Source organism: Alosa pseudoharengus, unplaced genomic scaffold (genome assembly GCF_046254945.1).
Source record: "Alosa pseudoharengus isolate Yale_2024_CS ecotype anadromous, Long Island Sound unplaced genomic scaffold, YU_APseudo_1.1 YU_APseudo_1.1_scf_9, whole genome shotgun sequence".
Taxonomy (NCBI): domain Eukaryota; kingdom Metazoa; phylum Chordata; class Actinopteri; order Clupeiformes; family Clupeidae; genus Alosa; species Alosa pseudoharengus.
In genome coordinates this window covers 33,987,566-34,003,918 of record NW_027468881.1, presented here as the reverse complement: position 1 = coordinate 34,003,918, position 16,353 = coordinate 33,987,566, and the positions used below count along the sequence as shown (strand labels likewise).

The 16,353-nt window shown below is 41.1% G+C and overlaps 2 protein-coding genes across 7 annotated transcripts in view; one reads left to right on the top strand and one right to left on the bottom strand.

Moving 5' to 3' along the window:
• LOC143114340 (extended synaptotagmin-1-like) overlaps positions 1-4,351 on the top strand; it is a 28,163-nt gene extending 23,812 nt beyond the window's left edge. For 2 of the 5 annotated variants that reach the window (XR_012984899.1, XR_012984897.1), the window contains 10 exons: positions 703-785; positions 883-931; positions 1,049-1,138; positions 1,447-1,542; positions 2,000-2,071; positions 2,229-2,315; positions 2,435-2,581; positions 2,768-2,913; positions 3,092-3,226; positions 3,852-4,211. Coding sequence is in view for 3 of the 5 variants with exons in the window: in XM_076275874.1 (XP_076131989.1) it covers positions 703-785; positions 883-931; positions 1,049-1,138; positions 1,447-1,542; positions 2,000-2,071; positions 2,229-2,315; positions 2,435-2,581; positions 2,768-2,913; positions 3,092-3,128; positions 3,227-3,232 (813 nt within the window). In the remaining 2 variants the exon portion in view is untranslated. Of the gene's footprint in view, positions 1-702; positions 786-882; positions 932-1,048; positions 1,139-1,446; positions 1,543-1,999; positions 2,072-2,228; positions 2,316-2,434; positions 2,582-2,767; positions 2,914-3,091; positions 4,212-4,259 lie in introns of those variants that run through there. The other 3 variants (XM_076275874.1, XM_076275876.1, XM_076275875.1) reach the window with 3 other exon arrangements.
• A 7,971-nt stretch (positions 4,352-12,322) lies between these two features.
• The window catches only part of plod1a (procollagen-lysine, 2-oxoglutarate 5-dioxygenase 1a), a 32,808-nt gene continuing 28,777 nt past the window's right edge, over positions 12,323-16,353 (bottom strand). The window contains exons 18-19 of one of the 2 annotated variants that reach the window (XM_076275835.1): positions 15,440-15,565; positions 12,323-13,195 (exon numbers count right to left, since the gene is read on the bottom strand). In XM_076275835.1, the coding sequence (XP_076131950.1) occupies positions 13,040-13,195; positions 15,440-15,565 (282 nt within the window). In that variant the 3' untranslated portion in view covers positions 12,323-13,039. Of the gene's footprint in view, positions 13,196-15,439; positions 15,566-15,878; positions 16,005-16,353 lie in introns of both variants that reach the window. The other variant, XM_076275834.1, reaches the window with a different exon arrangement.

Here is a 16,353-nt window from a genome sequence, read left to right as displayed (position 1 = left end):
GTTTACTAAAAAGAAAGATTTTGGACAACTCACTCCTTGCAAGATGGCGGTGAGCAGAAAAACCAAGTGAGTTGTTCAAAACCTTTCTTTTAGTAGACTCTGTATGCACCAACAATGTTCTCAATGCTCGAGTTCATGTGTACATGTGTACAGTGTTCATGTGTAGAGATACTTCGATCAAAGTTTTATGTTGTGTTGAGCCTTCTTGTTTTAAAAAATAGTGATTTTAACGCATGATGTATCAAAATAGTAGTGCCCTTATAGGATTCCCATTCAAAAGGTAATTTCACCCAAAAATGACAACGCATACAAGCTTAAAAGTGGCGCTTTGGACGTACTTATGCTTTTATATGAACGTTTGACTTGGGTACATTCACAAAACACCATAGGATGCATTTTGGCGAGAGTTACGCAGATGAAATGTGTGACTGTTTGCTGATAAGATGCACGCTTGCTTGTTATGGGCGTGATGCAGAGAAACTTCTCTGCGGTTCAAAGGAACTCCAATGATTTTAAACCTCAAACTGTGCCCTCCCACCCGGAAATAAACGTTTGCTTATGGATCTAGGCCAGACTCTCTGCGAAGTCAGAGAGTCTGGTATCCAGGCTAGTAGCAGGCCTCCCCCTGTGGCCTCCTCTCTGCTGTAATCACTCCATATAATTATGTCTCTCCTGTCTGGCCCTCCCTCGGTTGCCTCACAGGTGATCCTGACCCAGCTCCCGGGACAAAAGGTGCAATTTGACTTGTTTGATGAGGACACTGTCCAGGATGACTTCCTTGGCAGGTACGGCAAAGGTGTTAGAAGGCTTTTGAGGGCTTCTCTGTGTAGACGGAGGGGTTCTGTGTAGATGTGACAGCTTCTTTCCAAAATCCCATTGCAGATTCAAGATTAATCTCAGAGACCTTATCAACTCACAGTATACTGATCAGGTGAGAACATTATCAGGGCAGCTCTGAATCATAAAAAATAAGATAATGCTGAAGTTTTTTATGTGAATAATTCTGTATTCCGTGCGTTTGTGTCATGATTTCACACCAACCCTGCAGTGGTACACTCTGAATGATGTCAAGACGGGCCGAGTTCACCTGGTGATGGAGTGGTTGCCCAGAGTAACAGATCCGACGAGGCTTGACCAGGTTAGCCCTGCTGCTGTCAACACTGCGTTGTCTGAGTGCTCACAGAAACACCTATTATGTGCTAATGCATCTGTGTGTACACAGGGACAGCACAACTGTTCATCAGTCCCATTTATTTGATTGATCATGTCCTGTACTGTCTCATGTCATTTCATTCGCAAACAAATTAATAAAAGAGTGGCATATTATTTTACAATTTCTGTATAATAACATGAAATGTTGTGCTTTATATTGGCTCTTTAGTTGGTTGGCAGGCACTGTTTTGCAGTTGAACAGTGTAATTAATGGCCTCTCGTGTGTGCTGTTAGATCCTGCAGCTTCAGTCCCAGCAGGTGTATCAGAATAAGACAATCCCCTCTGCAGCTCTGCTCTTTGTCTACGTGGAGAGGGCCCATGGCCTGCCGGTGAGTGCAGTGCATACAGACAGGATACACTCACATCTCACACTTACACAGGACACATTCACATCTCACACTTACACAGGACACTCACATCTCACACAGGACACACTCACATCTCACACTTACACAGGACACTCACATCTCACACAGGACACACTCACATCTCACACTTACACAGGACACACTCACATCTCACACTCACATCTCACACTTACACAGGACACACTCACATCTCACACTTACACAGGATGCACTCACATCTCACACTTACACAGGATGCACTCACATCTCACACTTACACAGGATAGCCTCACATCTCACACTTACACAGGATGCACTCACATCTCACACTTACAAAAACAGAATAAACAGCTAAATTGTACTTTTGTGTTCCGTATGTATGGGGAGGGTGGCTTCACTAATTGGTTCGTGTTCTGTACCATGTTATCTGTGGCCCTAGCTGAAGAAGAGTGGTAACGAGCCCAAGGTCGGGGCAGAGATCTCACTGGAGGGCGTCTCCAACCGGACTAAGGTGGGACTTCCTGTCCATTTCCACGTGCTGTATGTCTACCGGTGTCCTTGGTGTGGCACATCCCTCAAGTCTGTCATAAAGAGTGGGCTACCAAAATGAAATGTGAAATTTGTGGGTCTCGTATGATTTGTGCATATTCATGTTTTCTTTCCCGTAGATTTGCAATCGTTCTACCTCTCCACAGTGGGGTGAAGCCTTTCACTTCCTGGTTCGTGACCCTAGAAAGGACATCCTCACAGTGAAGGTCAGGAAAAAACATAAAAAAACAATTTCCAAAATCAGCTTGTGCCATGTTGTTGACTTACTGATTTTTACTGGCTATGACAGACAATCCGAGTGCCTGAATGTGCGTTCTCTGTGCAGCTTTCTCACAGCTGGGGCCAGGCTCTGGGCGCCCTGCTGCTGCCCCTGAGGGAAGTGCTGTCCGAGCCTGACCTGGTGCTGGACCGCTGGCTGCCTCTAGATCGCGCTCTCCCAGAGAGTGAGATCCTACTGAGGGCCGAAGTCAAGGTGACAGTGCAGTGATTTAACATTTCAGCACATAGTTTCAAGCTAGTTATCAGCAATCACACCGCCATACAATAATTTTATTCTCAAAACTGTTCCCTAAAGTCCACCAGTTACATTTCTCAAATGCCAAATAGAGTTTTCTCTGTCGTTAATAATAAATAACTACCTTGTGTGTTGGCCTATCAGTTATTGGACTCAAAGCTGGTGGAGTGCCTCAAGTGGAATGGAGATGAGGTGACAGACTGTGACGAGGCAGTGGAAGATCACCTCATTCCCAGTAGAGATTCAGACATGGCAGCTAATCTTAGGCATAGAGCTGTGCCCAGCAATGAGTGAGTGTCACATAGAATGGACTCTGTTCTTTCTTCAAATACTGCAAAGAGACAACTATAATGAGATTGTCTGTGTGTGTATGTACGTGTTTTGTGTGTGTGTGTGTGTGTGTGTGCGTGCGTGTGTGTGCGTGCGTGTTTTGTGTTTGTGTGTGTGTGTGTGTGTTTCTGTCTCTAGAGAAGATAGTGTGGGTGGAGCTGGAGGCCAGGGACAGGTGAAGCTCTCTATTGTCCACTCTTCTGAAGAGAGCCGATTGGCATGAAGTTTACATCTCGGCTCTTCCTGTTGCTATTTGTGCTCTGTTCTTCCCAGGTATGACTTGACGGAGGAGGCCACCTGATGGGTATTGGAGAGGACTTGATGATGCCTTTAACGTCTCTGCCCTCCTGCTTCACCTTCCTCCAAGCTTCTGCTGTGTGATGCAAATGTCACTTTTGTAGCTTTGAGATTGTGTGTAGCATTATAATAGTGTAATCACTGATGACAAATTGATCACAGGTATCATATCAAATCAATACCTTCTGTTTGCTTGCACAAGAATTTTGTTTACGATCAATCATAAGGAACCAACTAAAGGGGTTTTGCATTGCATTTGCACTATGCAAAATATCTTTAGATTGATTTACGACACAAATTTTACAATCAGTCATCCTGGGGTGAAGCCTAAAGATAAATGGATAGACTTAACCCTGTCAGTATTTCCATGTACAATGTGACAACTACTTTATTCATATGGTCAGGTGTTCCAGATAGCGCACCGTCATAAGTGCATATTAACCAAATACGTCGGTACATTGTACATCACGGTTCAAGCATATTCGTAGAATGTGTAATTACAATTCTCATCGATTCAAAACCAAAGATAACTATTTTTGTTTTAAAATAATGAACACCACCACCAAACTCCGACAGACCTGATATATTCCTCCTTTTGTAGTTACAGACCATGAATATTTGTGTCCAGAAGAGCAGACCATGCAGACATGGCATGTGGACCGACATTATACAATGAAAGATTCAGCATCATGGCTCCTCCAGTAGCACACAGCTATGATGCTGCATGTGCTATGATGTATATTATGCTCTAGTTGTTCTAAAGGATGCCTTCCAGTGCCAACTTTTAAAGGACTGAACACCAACTTGAAAGAAACTGTGTTTTGCATGAAAATGGGTGGGGAAATAAAAACTATTTTTAGTCAGAAAGGGAATGGGTGATATTGGAATGACAGTGATAGTATGGTTTACTCTTTATCATGAATCTTGCAGCTGATTGAATAAACCTCGTTTGCACTTTAAATTGAGTTTGTTTTAATACTTACCACTGCATATTCACTCTATGGTATAGCTTGTAAAAGGTAGCCACCGCCAAAGAACATGAAGACAAAACTTCACTATGATTCATAATGCCAACACAACCTCCATTAATAAACAGCCCTCAGAAGACATGGACCCAGGACCTTCCGGTGAGTGATTATCTACTTCATGTCTGAGCCAGCAACATCCTGTCTCTCTTTCTCTCAGGTATAATGACCTAATGACAGAGAGAGAGAGAGTGTATGTGTGTGAGAGAGAGAGAGATGTGTAGTGTTACTACGTACACACCGCCGCCGACTTGAGCTTCCAAAGATTCAGGAAGTCATTCATTTTCAAAGGAAGCCGGCTTCTCAGCTGCAAGAAGAGACAAATATGTCTGCGTCGTGTTTTGGGCGTCTTGAGCGTCAAGCAGAAAGTTGAAAGTCAGTCAACTTTATGGTAAGGAGCTATGAACGCGGTTCAGCAACCAATCGAATAGACAGCCTTTAAAGTGGAAATGAAGCAAATGAAACAGATGTCTATAGCACTAGTTAAATATTTGAATATACCATAAATACAAATAAAGTCAGAAATATGACCCGTTATTCAGAATAAAGCACAAACAAGTTGCATTAATTTCAGCTGTGCGCCGCCATCTTTGTTTTCAGAAAATGATGACATCACGAGAATGGTTGGTACAACATTCTATGCTGTACATAGAGGCTGTCATAGCTTCACAGTTAGCTTACTGCCTCAACAAAATGGATATGGACGAATGGGATAGACCCACCAATGAGGGCAAGCATCCAATTGCCTGTGCTTTTGAGCCAGTAAGAGCAGTGGGAGTTTTAGTGCCCCCCACAGAGCCTGACTATGGAGGAGAAATAGGTGATCGAGAGAGAGGTGTATCTGAGCGCACAGAAAACAATCAGTGGTGCTTATGTGGGGTTTGTGTCCCTGGTGGTTGCTGCTCTTTGGAACTCTGATAAAAATGGTCAATTATTAAATTAATATTATTAAGGTGCTATAGGGGAGAGTGGGGTGAGTTGTGCCAGTTTTTACTTAAAGTGACTTTAAAGGGAGGCCATGATAGTAATGCTTCCAACTACAATATGAACATATATTTCAGGGTGTGGTGCATCTCTGGGAACAATCACTTTCAATCTGAAATACAGTATTTAAGAGATATAGCTTTCTGAAAAAAAGTGGTCTTGTGGCACAACTTGCCCCCGGTGCGGGGTAAGTTGTGCCTTTGAAGAGAATGCATTGGGGTAAATTGTGCCATCGATTATTGAAGTAAAACAGTATATTTTGATCTCAGACACTGTAATGCTTTACTGTATAAAAGCTAGACAAATTCAATACAAAATTACTCATTTAAGGTTTATTTAAAGTTATTTTACAACATCAAAGGGCTTTTCATGTTACAAGCCTATTGCGCCACACAAGCACATCAAAGGTCATTTTCCATTGTCACACCAGTTTCATCCATGTTGTAGATCTTGTGTGGAGGGAAGTCATACCTGAAATGAGATTAAAGTTTTGTTGATCAGAGAAGTTTACAGCAGATTTAGGTGGTTGGATGTGGTTGTGTAGATGTCAACTCTGCCACTGCTACTACCTAGATGATGTTCCCCCTCTCCTTCCCAGGCTTCCTGGTCAGTGTGTGTGTGTGTGTGAAGTTCACAGCATTTCATTGACTTAGACCGTGAAACATTACTGCTAGTGCCTTTATATGTTCAGCCAGCTCCTTCTCCATACAGTAGGCCCTGCCTGTCTTCCTCTTATAACTCTGTGGCATGATGGTATATTTCTATTTTTGGTCTAAAATAAAGAATGTCACATGTTTTAGTGATAAAATGTAAGAATAAAATGCACAATTACAATAAAATAATATGTTTAAAACATTATTTATGAGTGGGGGTGAGTATAAGTGGAGGTGCCACTGGCACAACTTAACCCAGGGCCTTTGGCACAAATCACCCCAACCCCACCATTTTGGAAAAAATGCATCATCCATCAGATTTGAGCTAACATCATGCTACCTGTATAGACTCATAATGTAGCTTACCAAAGCACTAAAACATGTGTGAAATGTTTTAAACTTTTCTGTTTTGACACAACAATCAAAAAAACACGATCATAGAAATTTTACTTTGAAAGGCAAAAAACAGTTCTTTTAACTTAAATGTGCTTACCTCTCATGCAATGAGGCTCTCTTCTCTGCAGGATGATTGAAATGGCTGAGTCTTCAAAAATGTGTGGTCACATGACCAATTTCTTCTATAGTTTCCTAGAAATAGGGGGTGGCACAACTTCCCCACTGGCACCAATCACCCCACTCTCCCCTATTGTTCTTTGATGGCAAAAATGATCCCCAAACCCAGAATAGACCACAGTAGGCTATAGAGTTGGCATGGCAGCTTGGCAGAGTTTAGGCTAGCCTTCTAGAGTTATTTCTCTGTGTACGTTCATCTGCCTTACTGTTTTATTTTTAATCTCCCAGGGCTGCCAACTTTTCAAAAAACCTTGGAGTGAGATTTGGTGGGGCCAACCGTACAGTAAAACAAAAACGTACATCAGTGGTTCTCAGGTGTAGGGACCAGGCATGGACGGATTATGAACTTTCGGGCCCCTGTATTAAGGGCTCCCCACTAATTGTCGCATATGTGGAAGGGGGGTTTGGGGATCCTCCCCCAGAATTTTTTTCATTTGTTTGATGTGATTTCCTGTATTCTGGTGCATTTTGGTAGCTTAGAAATCTAGACACACCCTAGCAGCAGCAAATTACATTTGCTTCCAGGGCTAGTCTAGCAACTCTCCGTTGGCTTGTGAGCTCAAAAAATTAAACTTCTATCAGGCCAATCAAATCGTCTATAGAGTCGTTAGGCGGGCTTAACATAATGATTGATAGCAGAGTTGCAACGGTTTGGCTTGAATTCCCTGCTACTTGAAAACAAAGAAGATGGATATTGCTGTTGGCCAACAGTGTGACACGAGTTAAGCTTGTTTTGAGATGGCAAAAGTTTGAACTAGCCAACTAGCTCTGCTGGTGGGAAAACGCATGGGACTCAGTGCTGTCCTATTGCGTGCAGAGGAAATTTGAAAGACAACAGATTATCCCGCCCCTCGGACTAAACACTGCGAACGGTGAGTGCCCAGACCCTACATTTTAATGTGGGTCTGGCTCGTCAGGCTAGCATTTTGGGGATGGCCAATACTAAATTCAATCAGATTCATAGCCTACATCCTGATGTGTTGATATTGAGGCAATGATTCCATGCAAAGGCTTGGGCTTCAGGGCCCCCTGACACCTTGGGCCCCTGGGTCTGGGCCCGGAAGGCCCGTACAGTAATCCATCCCTATGACCAGGGTCCCAGAGTTAAATGAACATTGGTATCAAAGGGATCTAGCCTACTACTAGGACCATGGGCGTCGGAGGCATTGTGAAAGTGGGTGGGACATTTCAGAGGGGAAATTTTTTTTGGACTAGATGCAATTTCCTGAATTCTGGTAAATTTTAACAGGTTATTTAGATACTTCTATATAACAAAATAAAGCCAGCCTATGAAATTAATAAAAAGTAAATCATGCATAATTTAGAAAATAACTTAATAGGCTACTTGGCTACACAATAAGGTTTCCATTACAGCACCGCAGACGTTCAATGAACACATGAAATCGGATGGTTTGTTTGAAATCCCGACACTCTTTCAACTACATGGAACGTAATAGTGATCATCAAATACCTCCCCAGTTTTCAATGCCCATCAGTCCCAACATTTAACAATATAATCAAACAGTCCAAAAGTAAATTAAATATCAAACTAAAATGTCATGCTTTTGACAGTATGCCGCTACAAGAAACGCATGTCTCAAAATAAAACTCACATAAGAAATAAAGGGCTGTCTCGAATACAATCCTGCCCCTAAAGGCCTGTACTTTGTTTTAAGACCCCGGCCATAATTTGAGGATTTACAGTATCTAAGTAGACAAACTGGCTTCAGATATCCAACAGAGTGAATAGAGATTGTGCAGTCTTAGCTGTGGTTAGTGACGTGATGCTGTTAATGGGGAGTTTTACATAGCCTAGCGTAAACCTATAGGTTATTATTTATTTGGCGTACCTATAAGGCTTTTTACCTTATCAAAAGTGAGGGGGATGACTGATTTCTTCAACACTGCGGGGGATTTGGCGCTTGTCACTGTGTGTGTGACAGAAGAGGAATGGGAGAATGCGTGTAACAAAAAAAAAAAAGTTTTTGAGCGATTTACGCGCAAATGGGAGAATCCAATGAAAATGACAATGAAGCACTAAACAGATGCTGAAAACAGCACTGGTATTTCACACGGCAAAAGTAGGGGGGTCCAAACTAACAATTTTAAAAAGTGGGTGGGTGTTTTGTAAGAATTTAAGAAATGTTTATATATTTTAACTTTTAAATGCATCAATCAGGTGCACTTTCAAAATAAATTCAGAGGTCAGACTTGCTTATTTTTATGGAAATATTTGTGCTGTAGCCTAAGCTATTTTGCACTTCAGAATTATAACCATGCACACACAGATGGAATAGTTATGGTGATATTGCAATAAGTTCACAACCACAAAACATATATGCTACATTTCACAGTTCAGAAATTTTCAAAAATGTGTGTACATTTCAGCACTCCATGAAATTATGCAGAAGTGGTCACCTGTGTTATTCAGCTAGTTCATTTAAGATAATATATTGGTCATTGTAATGGCCATAGCCTATAGCCTACATGCTCTTCCTTTTTCAGGATGTACCCATATCTGGGAACATATGATGTGAATGTTTGTGTAACAGGTCACATTTCTATTGTTTTATAATTACACAAAGATGGTTTTTGCTATGACACACTGCCTTGTGTCTTCTGTACAGTGAGAGTCCTAGTGGGCCTCCGTAGTCTCCTGCCCCCTCTAATGTATCAATTTTTCATATTCATATTTCGCTGTGCCCTTCACCTCTTCCCTGTCTCTGTCACTCTGGGGAAGAGGTAGGTTATCTGTCTATCCCTCCCTTCATATTATATTAAATATCTTCACCCTATACTGTCTTTCACTATCATAACTATCACTTTACCTATATTTACTTTCTGTACACTTTGTTTTATCTATCAGCAACTACCATCACTACCATAGTAACAGCCTAGCAACCATGTCAAATACCCTAGCAACAGCCTAGCAACCACTTCCACAGTTACAACCTAGCAAGCACTATAACAACCAATGAGTTTAACCTAGCAACCAGCATAGCAACCACCACAAGTACTATAGCAATAGCCTAGCAACCACCTCAAGTACCCTAGCAACAGCCTAGCAACCAAGCTAAGTAACATGGTTAGCATAGCATAGTTAGCATTGTTAACATAACTGCTAGCAACCATTAGCCAAGTTAGCTAAGTAACATTGTTAGCATAGTTAACATGGTTAGCATAGTTAACATTGTCAGCATCACTGCTAAAAAACATTAGCTAAGTCAGCAAACTAATACTTAGCCAATTAGCACATCATCTGTTTTAACAATATATGTCACACTATGTTTTGCATTTTCATGCACGTTTTCACGCATGCATTTTCGTAGTCCGTCAGCACCCCCGCTAGCTTAGTTTAGCATAGTGAATGGAATTCCAATTGTTGCTGGATAGCATGTCATGAGTAAAAGTGAGCCAACAACAACAAAAAAATCCCTAATTACTTTTTGTGGCCTGTCTTCACAATGACTACAAATGGCAATGCAGATTAAGACGAGGCGATTTCCTAGGCAGGTTTGACTTGGGACTATATTGGGGCGAAGCACTGCTACTTGGGTGCAGAGATATCACGCAACACATCAGTACTTTCTCACTCGCCACAGCACGGACAATCTCTGCGCCCAAGTAGCAGTGCTTCCCCCCAATCTGCATTGCTCACAACATGCTATTCGGCAATAATGGATTCCATTCACTATGCTAAGCTAAGTTAGCGGGGGCACTGACGGACTACGAACATGCATGCACGGAGACAAAAATGTTTTTGCTCACTTATCTAACTCTAGGGGAGATGGTGAATAACCCAATTTCATAAAACTGTGGCGTGTTCCTTTAATGATTCATTAATTTTGTTTGCTTATGTTATGTTAAAGGAACAAAGTTTAAAAAGAAAAACACAATGTATCAAATGGCTTACCTTACACGAATAATTAGTAAGAAAAAACAATATTTCTACAGTAATGTACTGTTCAATTAAATATTTCATGGCGCTATTGCACTGCACGGCCACCAGATGACACCATTTCACTGCTTGCTTTTACATCCAAAAAAGGCCCGAAGTGCCAGAGCCGTATCTGTCTATAAGGCTCTGCGAAGTGCAGTGCCATGCCGCCATCTGGTGGCCTGAAATATGTAACGTAGCCCATTATATTTATTAGAAAAGAAGCGACCGTCGAATAATCTTGTCAATTATTCGTGTAATCCATCTGATATATTGTGTGTGTGTGTGTGTGTTTTTTAAACTTCATTCCTTTATAAATTGTGGTGTATCATTAAGGTACGTTTTGGAATGTAATTACTCAGACATTCGACATTAAACGAGTCGTTTAATGTCGAATGTCTGAGTAATTACATTCCAAAGTAATTACATTACATTACAAAGTAATTACATTCCAAAGTAATTACATTCCAAAACGTTTATTGTTTAAAACGACCATACATTTAGGCAATGGGCATAGTCTTAGTGGCTGACACTTTGCATAAAATTTCTCCTCACTGTTTAAAGCAGCATAGCCTAGTGCAAAAGGAAATGTAATGTGTAAAGTTATTGGAATGGAAATAAATGTAACCACCTTCTACATACTTTTGAAGACATTTTGTTTCATAGTGCAAGTCAATTTATTAAGGGAGTTAGCTAGTCGGTCATAGGGTAGGCTCATCAAAACGTCAGCAACTTTGACAAGGCCGGCGGCTAGCATTATCATCAAGAAGTGTGCTAATTCATAGGCCTAACTCTGGATTGTTTTGCATTGAGGTGCTACTTCAGACTTGACGAACGGAAATTCCTTACTGCAGAAATAGTGGATTGATGCTCCTGTCAACAGTATTGGTCTGGGCGTTCTTTTTTAAACGTAGGCCTAGGCTAAATGTTTTTTTTAAAGCAGTGCTTTCTCATCTGCCTCCTTCAGTCACAATAACCAGACTGCACCGGGTCAAATGTCACTATGAAATGTGATTAATCAGCATTACATGTTTTAACGCGTTATTATTTCTGTAATTAATTAATCGAAAGTAACAAGTTATTTTGACAGCCCTAGATAAAATGTAAAAAACCCAAAAAGTAACTTTAAAAAAATGTGCTTGGCTCTTTTTTTCAATGTAATATAATTTAATTTTCATAATTCTTTGATCTGGACATTGCAGCCTCACCCATACCCCAGGAGATGATTGAATGGCTGAGGCATAACTCGGCACCGACCAACTACATGGAGGCGACCGCTGTTTACCGTGCCGAGTAGCTACGCAAGAACACAGGCAAATCAATTGCTGAGGGCCCTCCAAGAATTCCCCCAACCCCTGTGTAATTTGTATTGGTGAGACTGGGGCAGAAACACAAAACTCACACTTACATTCATACTCTCTCTATATCACTTCTCTCTCTCCCTCTCACACACATTCTCTCTCCCAATCTTTCTCTCACTCTCAGGTTGTTTGGGGGTCAATTGTAAAAAAAACCTCTTTAAATAAGTAAATTAAATATTATTCATTATTATTGCTTGTTGTTATAATACCAGCTATCCAATAAAATCAGTGATTAATGAAGTGTATGTATTGAATATTATTATTATGATTATTATTAATACAAATATACTAATTTCATAGATTAAAGAATAACTAAATGAATGGGTCAAATATCAACCCAACAAGGGGGTCAATATTGGGCTAGTGGGCCTGACCTACAGCTCCAGATACTAGATAGAAAAGTGTTCTATAATGGAGTATACATTGTGAAGGGTATCTACTATCAGCAATGTGGTGTACTATAATGTGTTAAACCACACATACAGTACATACATACATACATACATAGGTACACACACACACACACACACACACACGGGTTTTGTTAACTTATTTATTTACTCAAGGCTGTGCCAGTATGCCTTTAAATATAACAAAAATGTCCTATATCACAGAAATAGGAAGAATATTTTCTACATGTCTTAAAGTATACAGACTGGCTCTGCGTGTTTGTTACTTTTTTATTATTACGTTTTTATTATAAATCAAAACAAAAATGGTGATGCAACTGGTTTGGATGGCCAATGCACATGTGTAAAACCAATTCAAGATGTGCATCAAATCCCGTTCTTCAAATATTGCACATTCCAAATATCTAAGTTATGTCTTTGGAATAATTTCCCTTAACAGAGTCAAATACACATGCTAATAAATAGGTGTGGCGTTACAAAACTTTATTAGAATACACCAATTTGCATAAAACTTCAATTCAACTGTAGTAGTGTGTAGCAGTGTCCAATATGCCTGAGTTCACAGATTCAGTTGCCAAAGGGATTTAATCAATCCTCTCTGTATAAAACTTTGTTCACTGTATACAAATTTACAAAAAAACTCACACACATTCAGGTTTTCTAGCGTAAGGCACCATCTCTAAAGTACATCACTTTCAGCGTTCGGAAATGATCTTTTAAAGCACTCATACTAGACTCCCCTGAAACTTTGACAACAAACAAAAACGCCCCACTGGAGTGTACAGAGGATAAAACAGTACCAGAGGAGCAGAAGCCCCCGGCGCGGTATGGGGGCAGTGGAGGTGCTCAGGGGTCAACGAAAGACACGGCGATGTAGCGGACGCCTCCCGTGGTGGGCAGCCCCTCGTGGTAGTGGGTGAGCCGGCCGGGGTGCATGAGGGCCCAGCCTTTGCGCGGTGCCTGGATGGAGCAGTTATACCTCAGGAACCGACATCCTCCACCCTGAGCGGGGAGCGGGGAAGGAGTGGAGTGTGGGATAAAGGAGAGGGGAGGGGAGGGGAGGAAAAAGAAGGGGTGATAGGAGGAAGAGGAGGAAGAAAGAAAAAGGTGTAACGAAGATAGAAGGGATAAAGAGGAGACAGGAAGGGGGGAGAGAACAGATGAGAGAGGGAAGAGAAGAAGTGAAGAGAAGAAGGGATAGAGGTAGAGAGGAGTGAAAAGAAGAGGAGAGAAGATGAGAGTGTAGAAGTGGGGAGGGGGTAAAGAGAAAGGAAAGCATAAGAAGGAAGGGAAAGTAAGGAGGGGGGTGAGATGAGAGAAGTTAAAGAAGAACCCAACATGGCGCCACTCTCAAAGACATGGACAACAGTTTGTACAGTGCAAAAACATTGTAATATTTACTTATTAGCTTTGGTAAACCAATAGACTGAATAAAACTGCTTTAACATACAACACTTGTTGTGTGCACTGTGTGCCTACTGCCTAAAACAAGTAAGACAACAGTTAAAAAAATTAAATGAATTTAATCAACATTTTCAAAATTGATTTTCTGAACAACAGTAAAACGAAAGTTAATTATTATTGTGTACCAATTTGTAATTCAGGTACAGTATACACATTTCTGCATTTCATACAATATTGAGAATGAGCTGATACAATATGAAGTGTGTAAATTATGCTTGGAAATAAACCAAACTATGGAAACAAACAACATATTTACAACATAGCATGCACTTTTAACTCTAAATCATGCTTAGCAGGACGAAATACACCAATAACACCTAATTGATTTGAAACAAATTCAACTAGCAGGAGTTATTGATGAGTCTACATGCTGAAGAGTCATCACTAATATGGTCCTACAGAGCAGTGCATGGGATTCAATTACACTACATGCTAAAGAATCATCACTGATAGCACCCTATGTAGAAGTGCGTGCGATTCTTTATCATGCCATGCTATCTTCAGCAAGACTGCACAGCACACATCCACAGGTTACTGCAACGTTGAAAGGGAAGAACTAGAACATACAGTATTACCGCTGGCTCAAACAAACTGACAACCAGGGCCCCTGAAAAATGGTCTTTCCTTTCTGATAAGACGTGTCTTGTCTTTCTGTGGGTGCAGTGACATACCTTCAATGCCATCCTCAGATTGGCGGATGGCATTCAGAGAATGTAAGGGAGGTTAGGGGATCCCTCCATAGGCCTGTCCTGACACTTCTGCCCCCCCATCCCCATCCCCTAGTGCTGGGTTCTTCTGCCCTGCCTTAAGAGCCAGGGCAACATGCCCCAACAGGCTGTGGTTTCCTGCTCTGAGCATAGAGTCTTGCAGGAATCCCACCCCCTTCACTCAAGGTGATTTAGTGAGGCTTGCGCTATCAATCTGGCAGCAGTGGACGTGACTCCAGCCTCAAAGCACTGCACCAAAGCTTCCTATACCTCATCAACTAAGTGTTCTCTCCTGAAAGTCTCTACAACAATTCCACACTGAAATATAAAAAATAATGATCTTCATAATCTTTGTTCTAACTCATCAGGGGATAGTTTGGGAGTCTTTGAATATGGTATTCTTCATAGATCAGAGTAAAACTGATTTGGCTGACTCAAATTAACCCATTCAAGCCTCATTGTTTTGACTGAGTTAAGTAATGTGTAGTGTAGTGTTAAGTTTATTACAAGTTTATTACACAAGAACACACGTTGACATAGCCTAACTTAGTCAAAGCAATGTACTTTGATAATGTGCTATTTACGTATATTCTTAAAGACCCCATTCCACCCACAATCTTTGTTCTAACTCATCAGGGAACATCTAGGTATCCCTAGATTCCCATATTCCCATAGAATATAGTGAATATACAGTATATACAGTACCCACCAGAATTATTGGCACCTCTGCTAAAGTTGACTAAAAAGAGGAATATAAAATCATCCTTTGGAAATTGATCGTAATGTCTTACTTATGACCCCTGTATTTTAAGGAAGAACATTTATTTATTTATGATACATTACTCATTCACAAAGAAAATTGGTGTTGGATGTTTCCTCATTTTTTAACTTAAGGCATTAAGATCAATTTCCAAAAGATGATTTTATATTCCTCTTTTTAGTCAACTTTAGCAGAGGTGCCAATAATTCTGGAGGGTACTGTATATTATACATATCTTCTGATTGACCACCTTCCACCCGGAGGTCCATGATGCAGTGGTGTCAGTGGAGACCAGCCAGTGCCATGGCCACTCACCTGGTAGTCAGTGCCCACTTGGTTGAGTGCAATGTTTATAGTGAATGTGGAGGCGTCGTGGTGCGGCCTGAGTGAGGGCTGCTCGTCGGGCTTATACCTAACTACAAACGCCAGATCAAACTGAGCCTGCAAAGACACAGGAGACAACACAGAGAGAGAGAGAGAGAGAGAGAGAGAGAGAGAGAGAGAGAGGCCCACGGGTCATGCAGCGTTCTGAGGAGGGACAAACAAACAAACAAACAAACAAACAAACAAGCGCCATCCCCGGAGGAGGAGAAAAAGAGAGAGAGAGACAAAGAAAGAGAGAGGGATGGAGTTGAGGAGGGGGGGATACCACCTGCAGCCTCAAGAGCCCTGTGCAAAGGATTGTGGGATAACTCTGCGGCAGCCCTGCCTGCTAAAGCTGCTGCACGTGAGCCGTCTGAGTGAGTCTGTTTACCTGGTAGTCAATGTCTTTGCTGTTGAGAGCTATGTTAATAGTAAAAGTAGAGGCGTCGTGATGTGGCTCGAGCTTAGGCTGCTCGTCTGGTTTGTATCGCACTACAAAGTTGAGGTACGAGGTGCACTGACGAGAGAAGAGATTCAGGTCAGTGATATAACAGTGCATATAAACGTCATGCAGGGATCGAGCCACCGTAACTTACAATGATAACGATAATTATAATGATAACACTCTTAATATAAAACAATACTTTCAATTGTAACTACCCCTAAATGTACAGGTTGGGATATTTTAAACAATGCACATGAAATCGATAATAATTCAAATCCATTCATGATAATGAAGTTTGTGCTATTTCAGGATTTGAGTTATTATATCCAGCCCAAACTGCTTAACATTACAATACAGCACAAGCATTTTCCTGCTGTCACTTCAGAAACACATTAGTAATGATGGGCAAATATATGATATA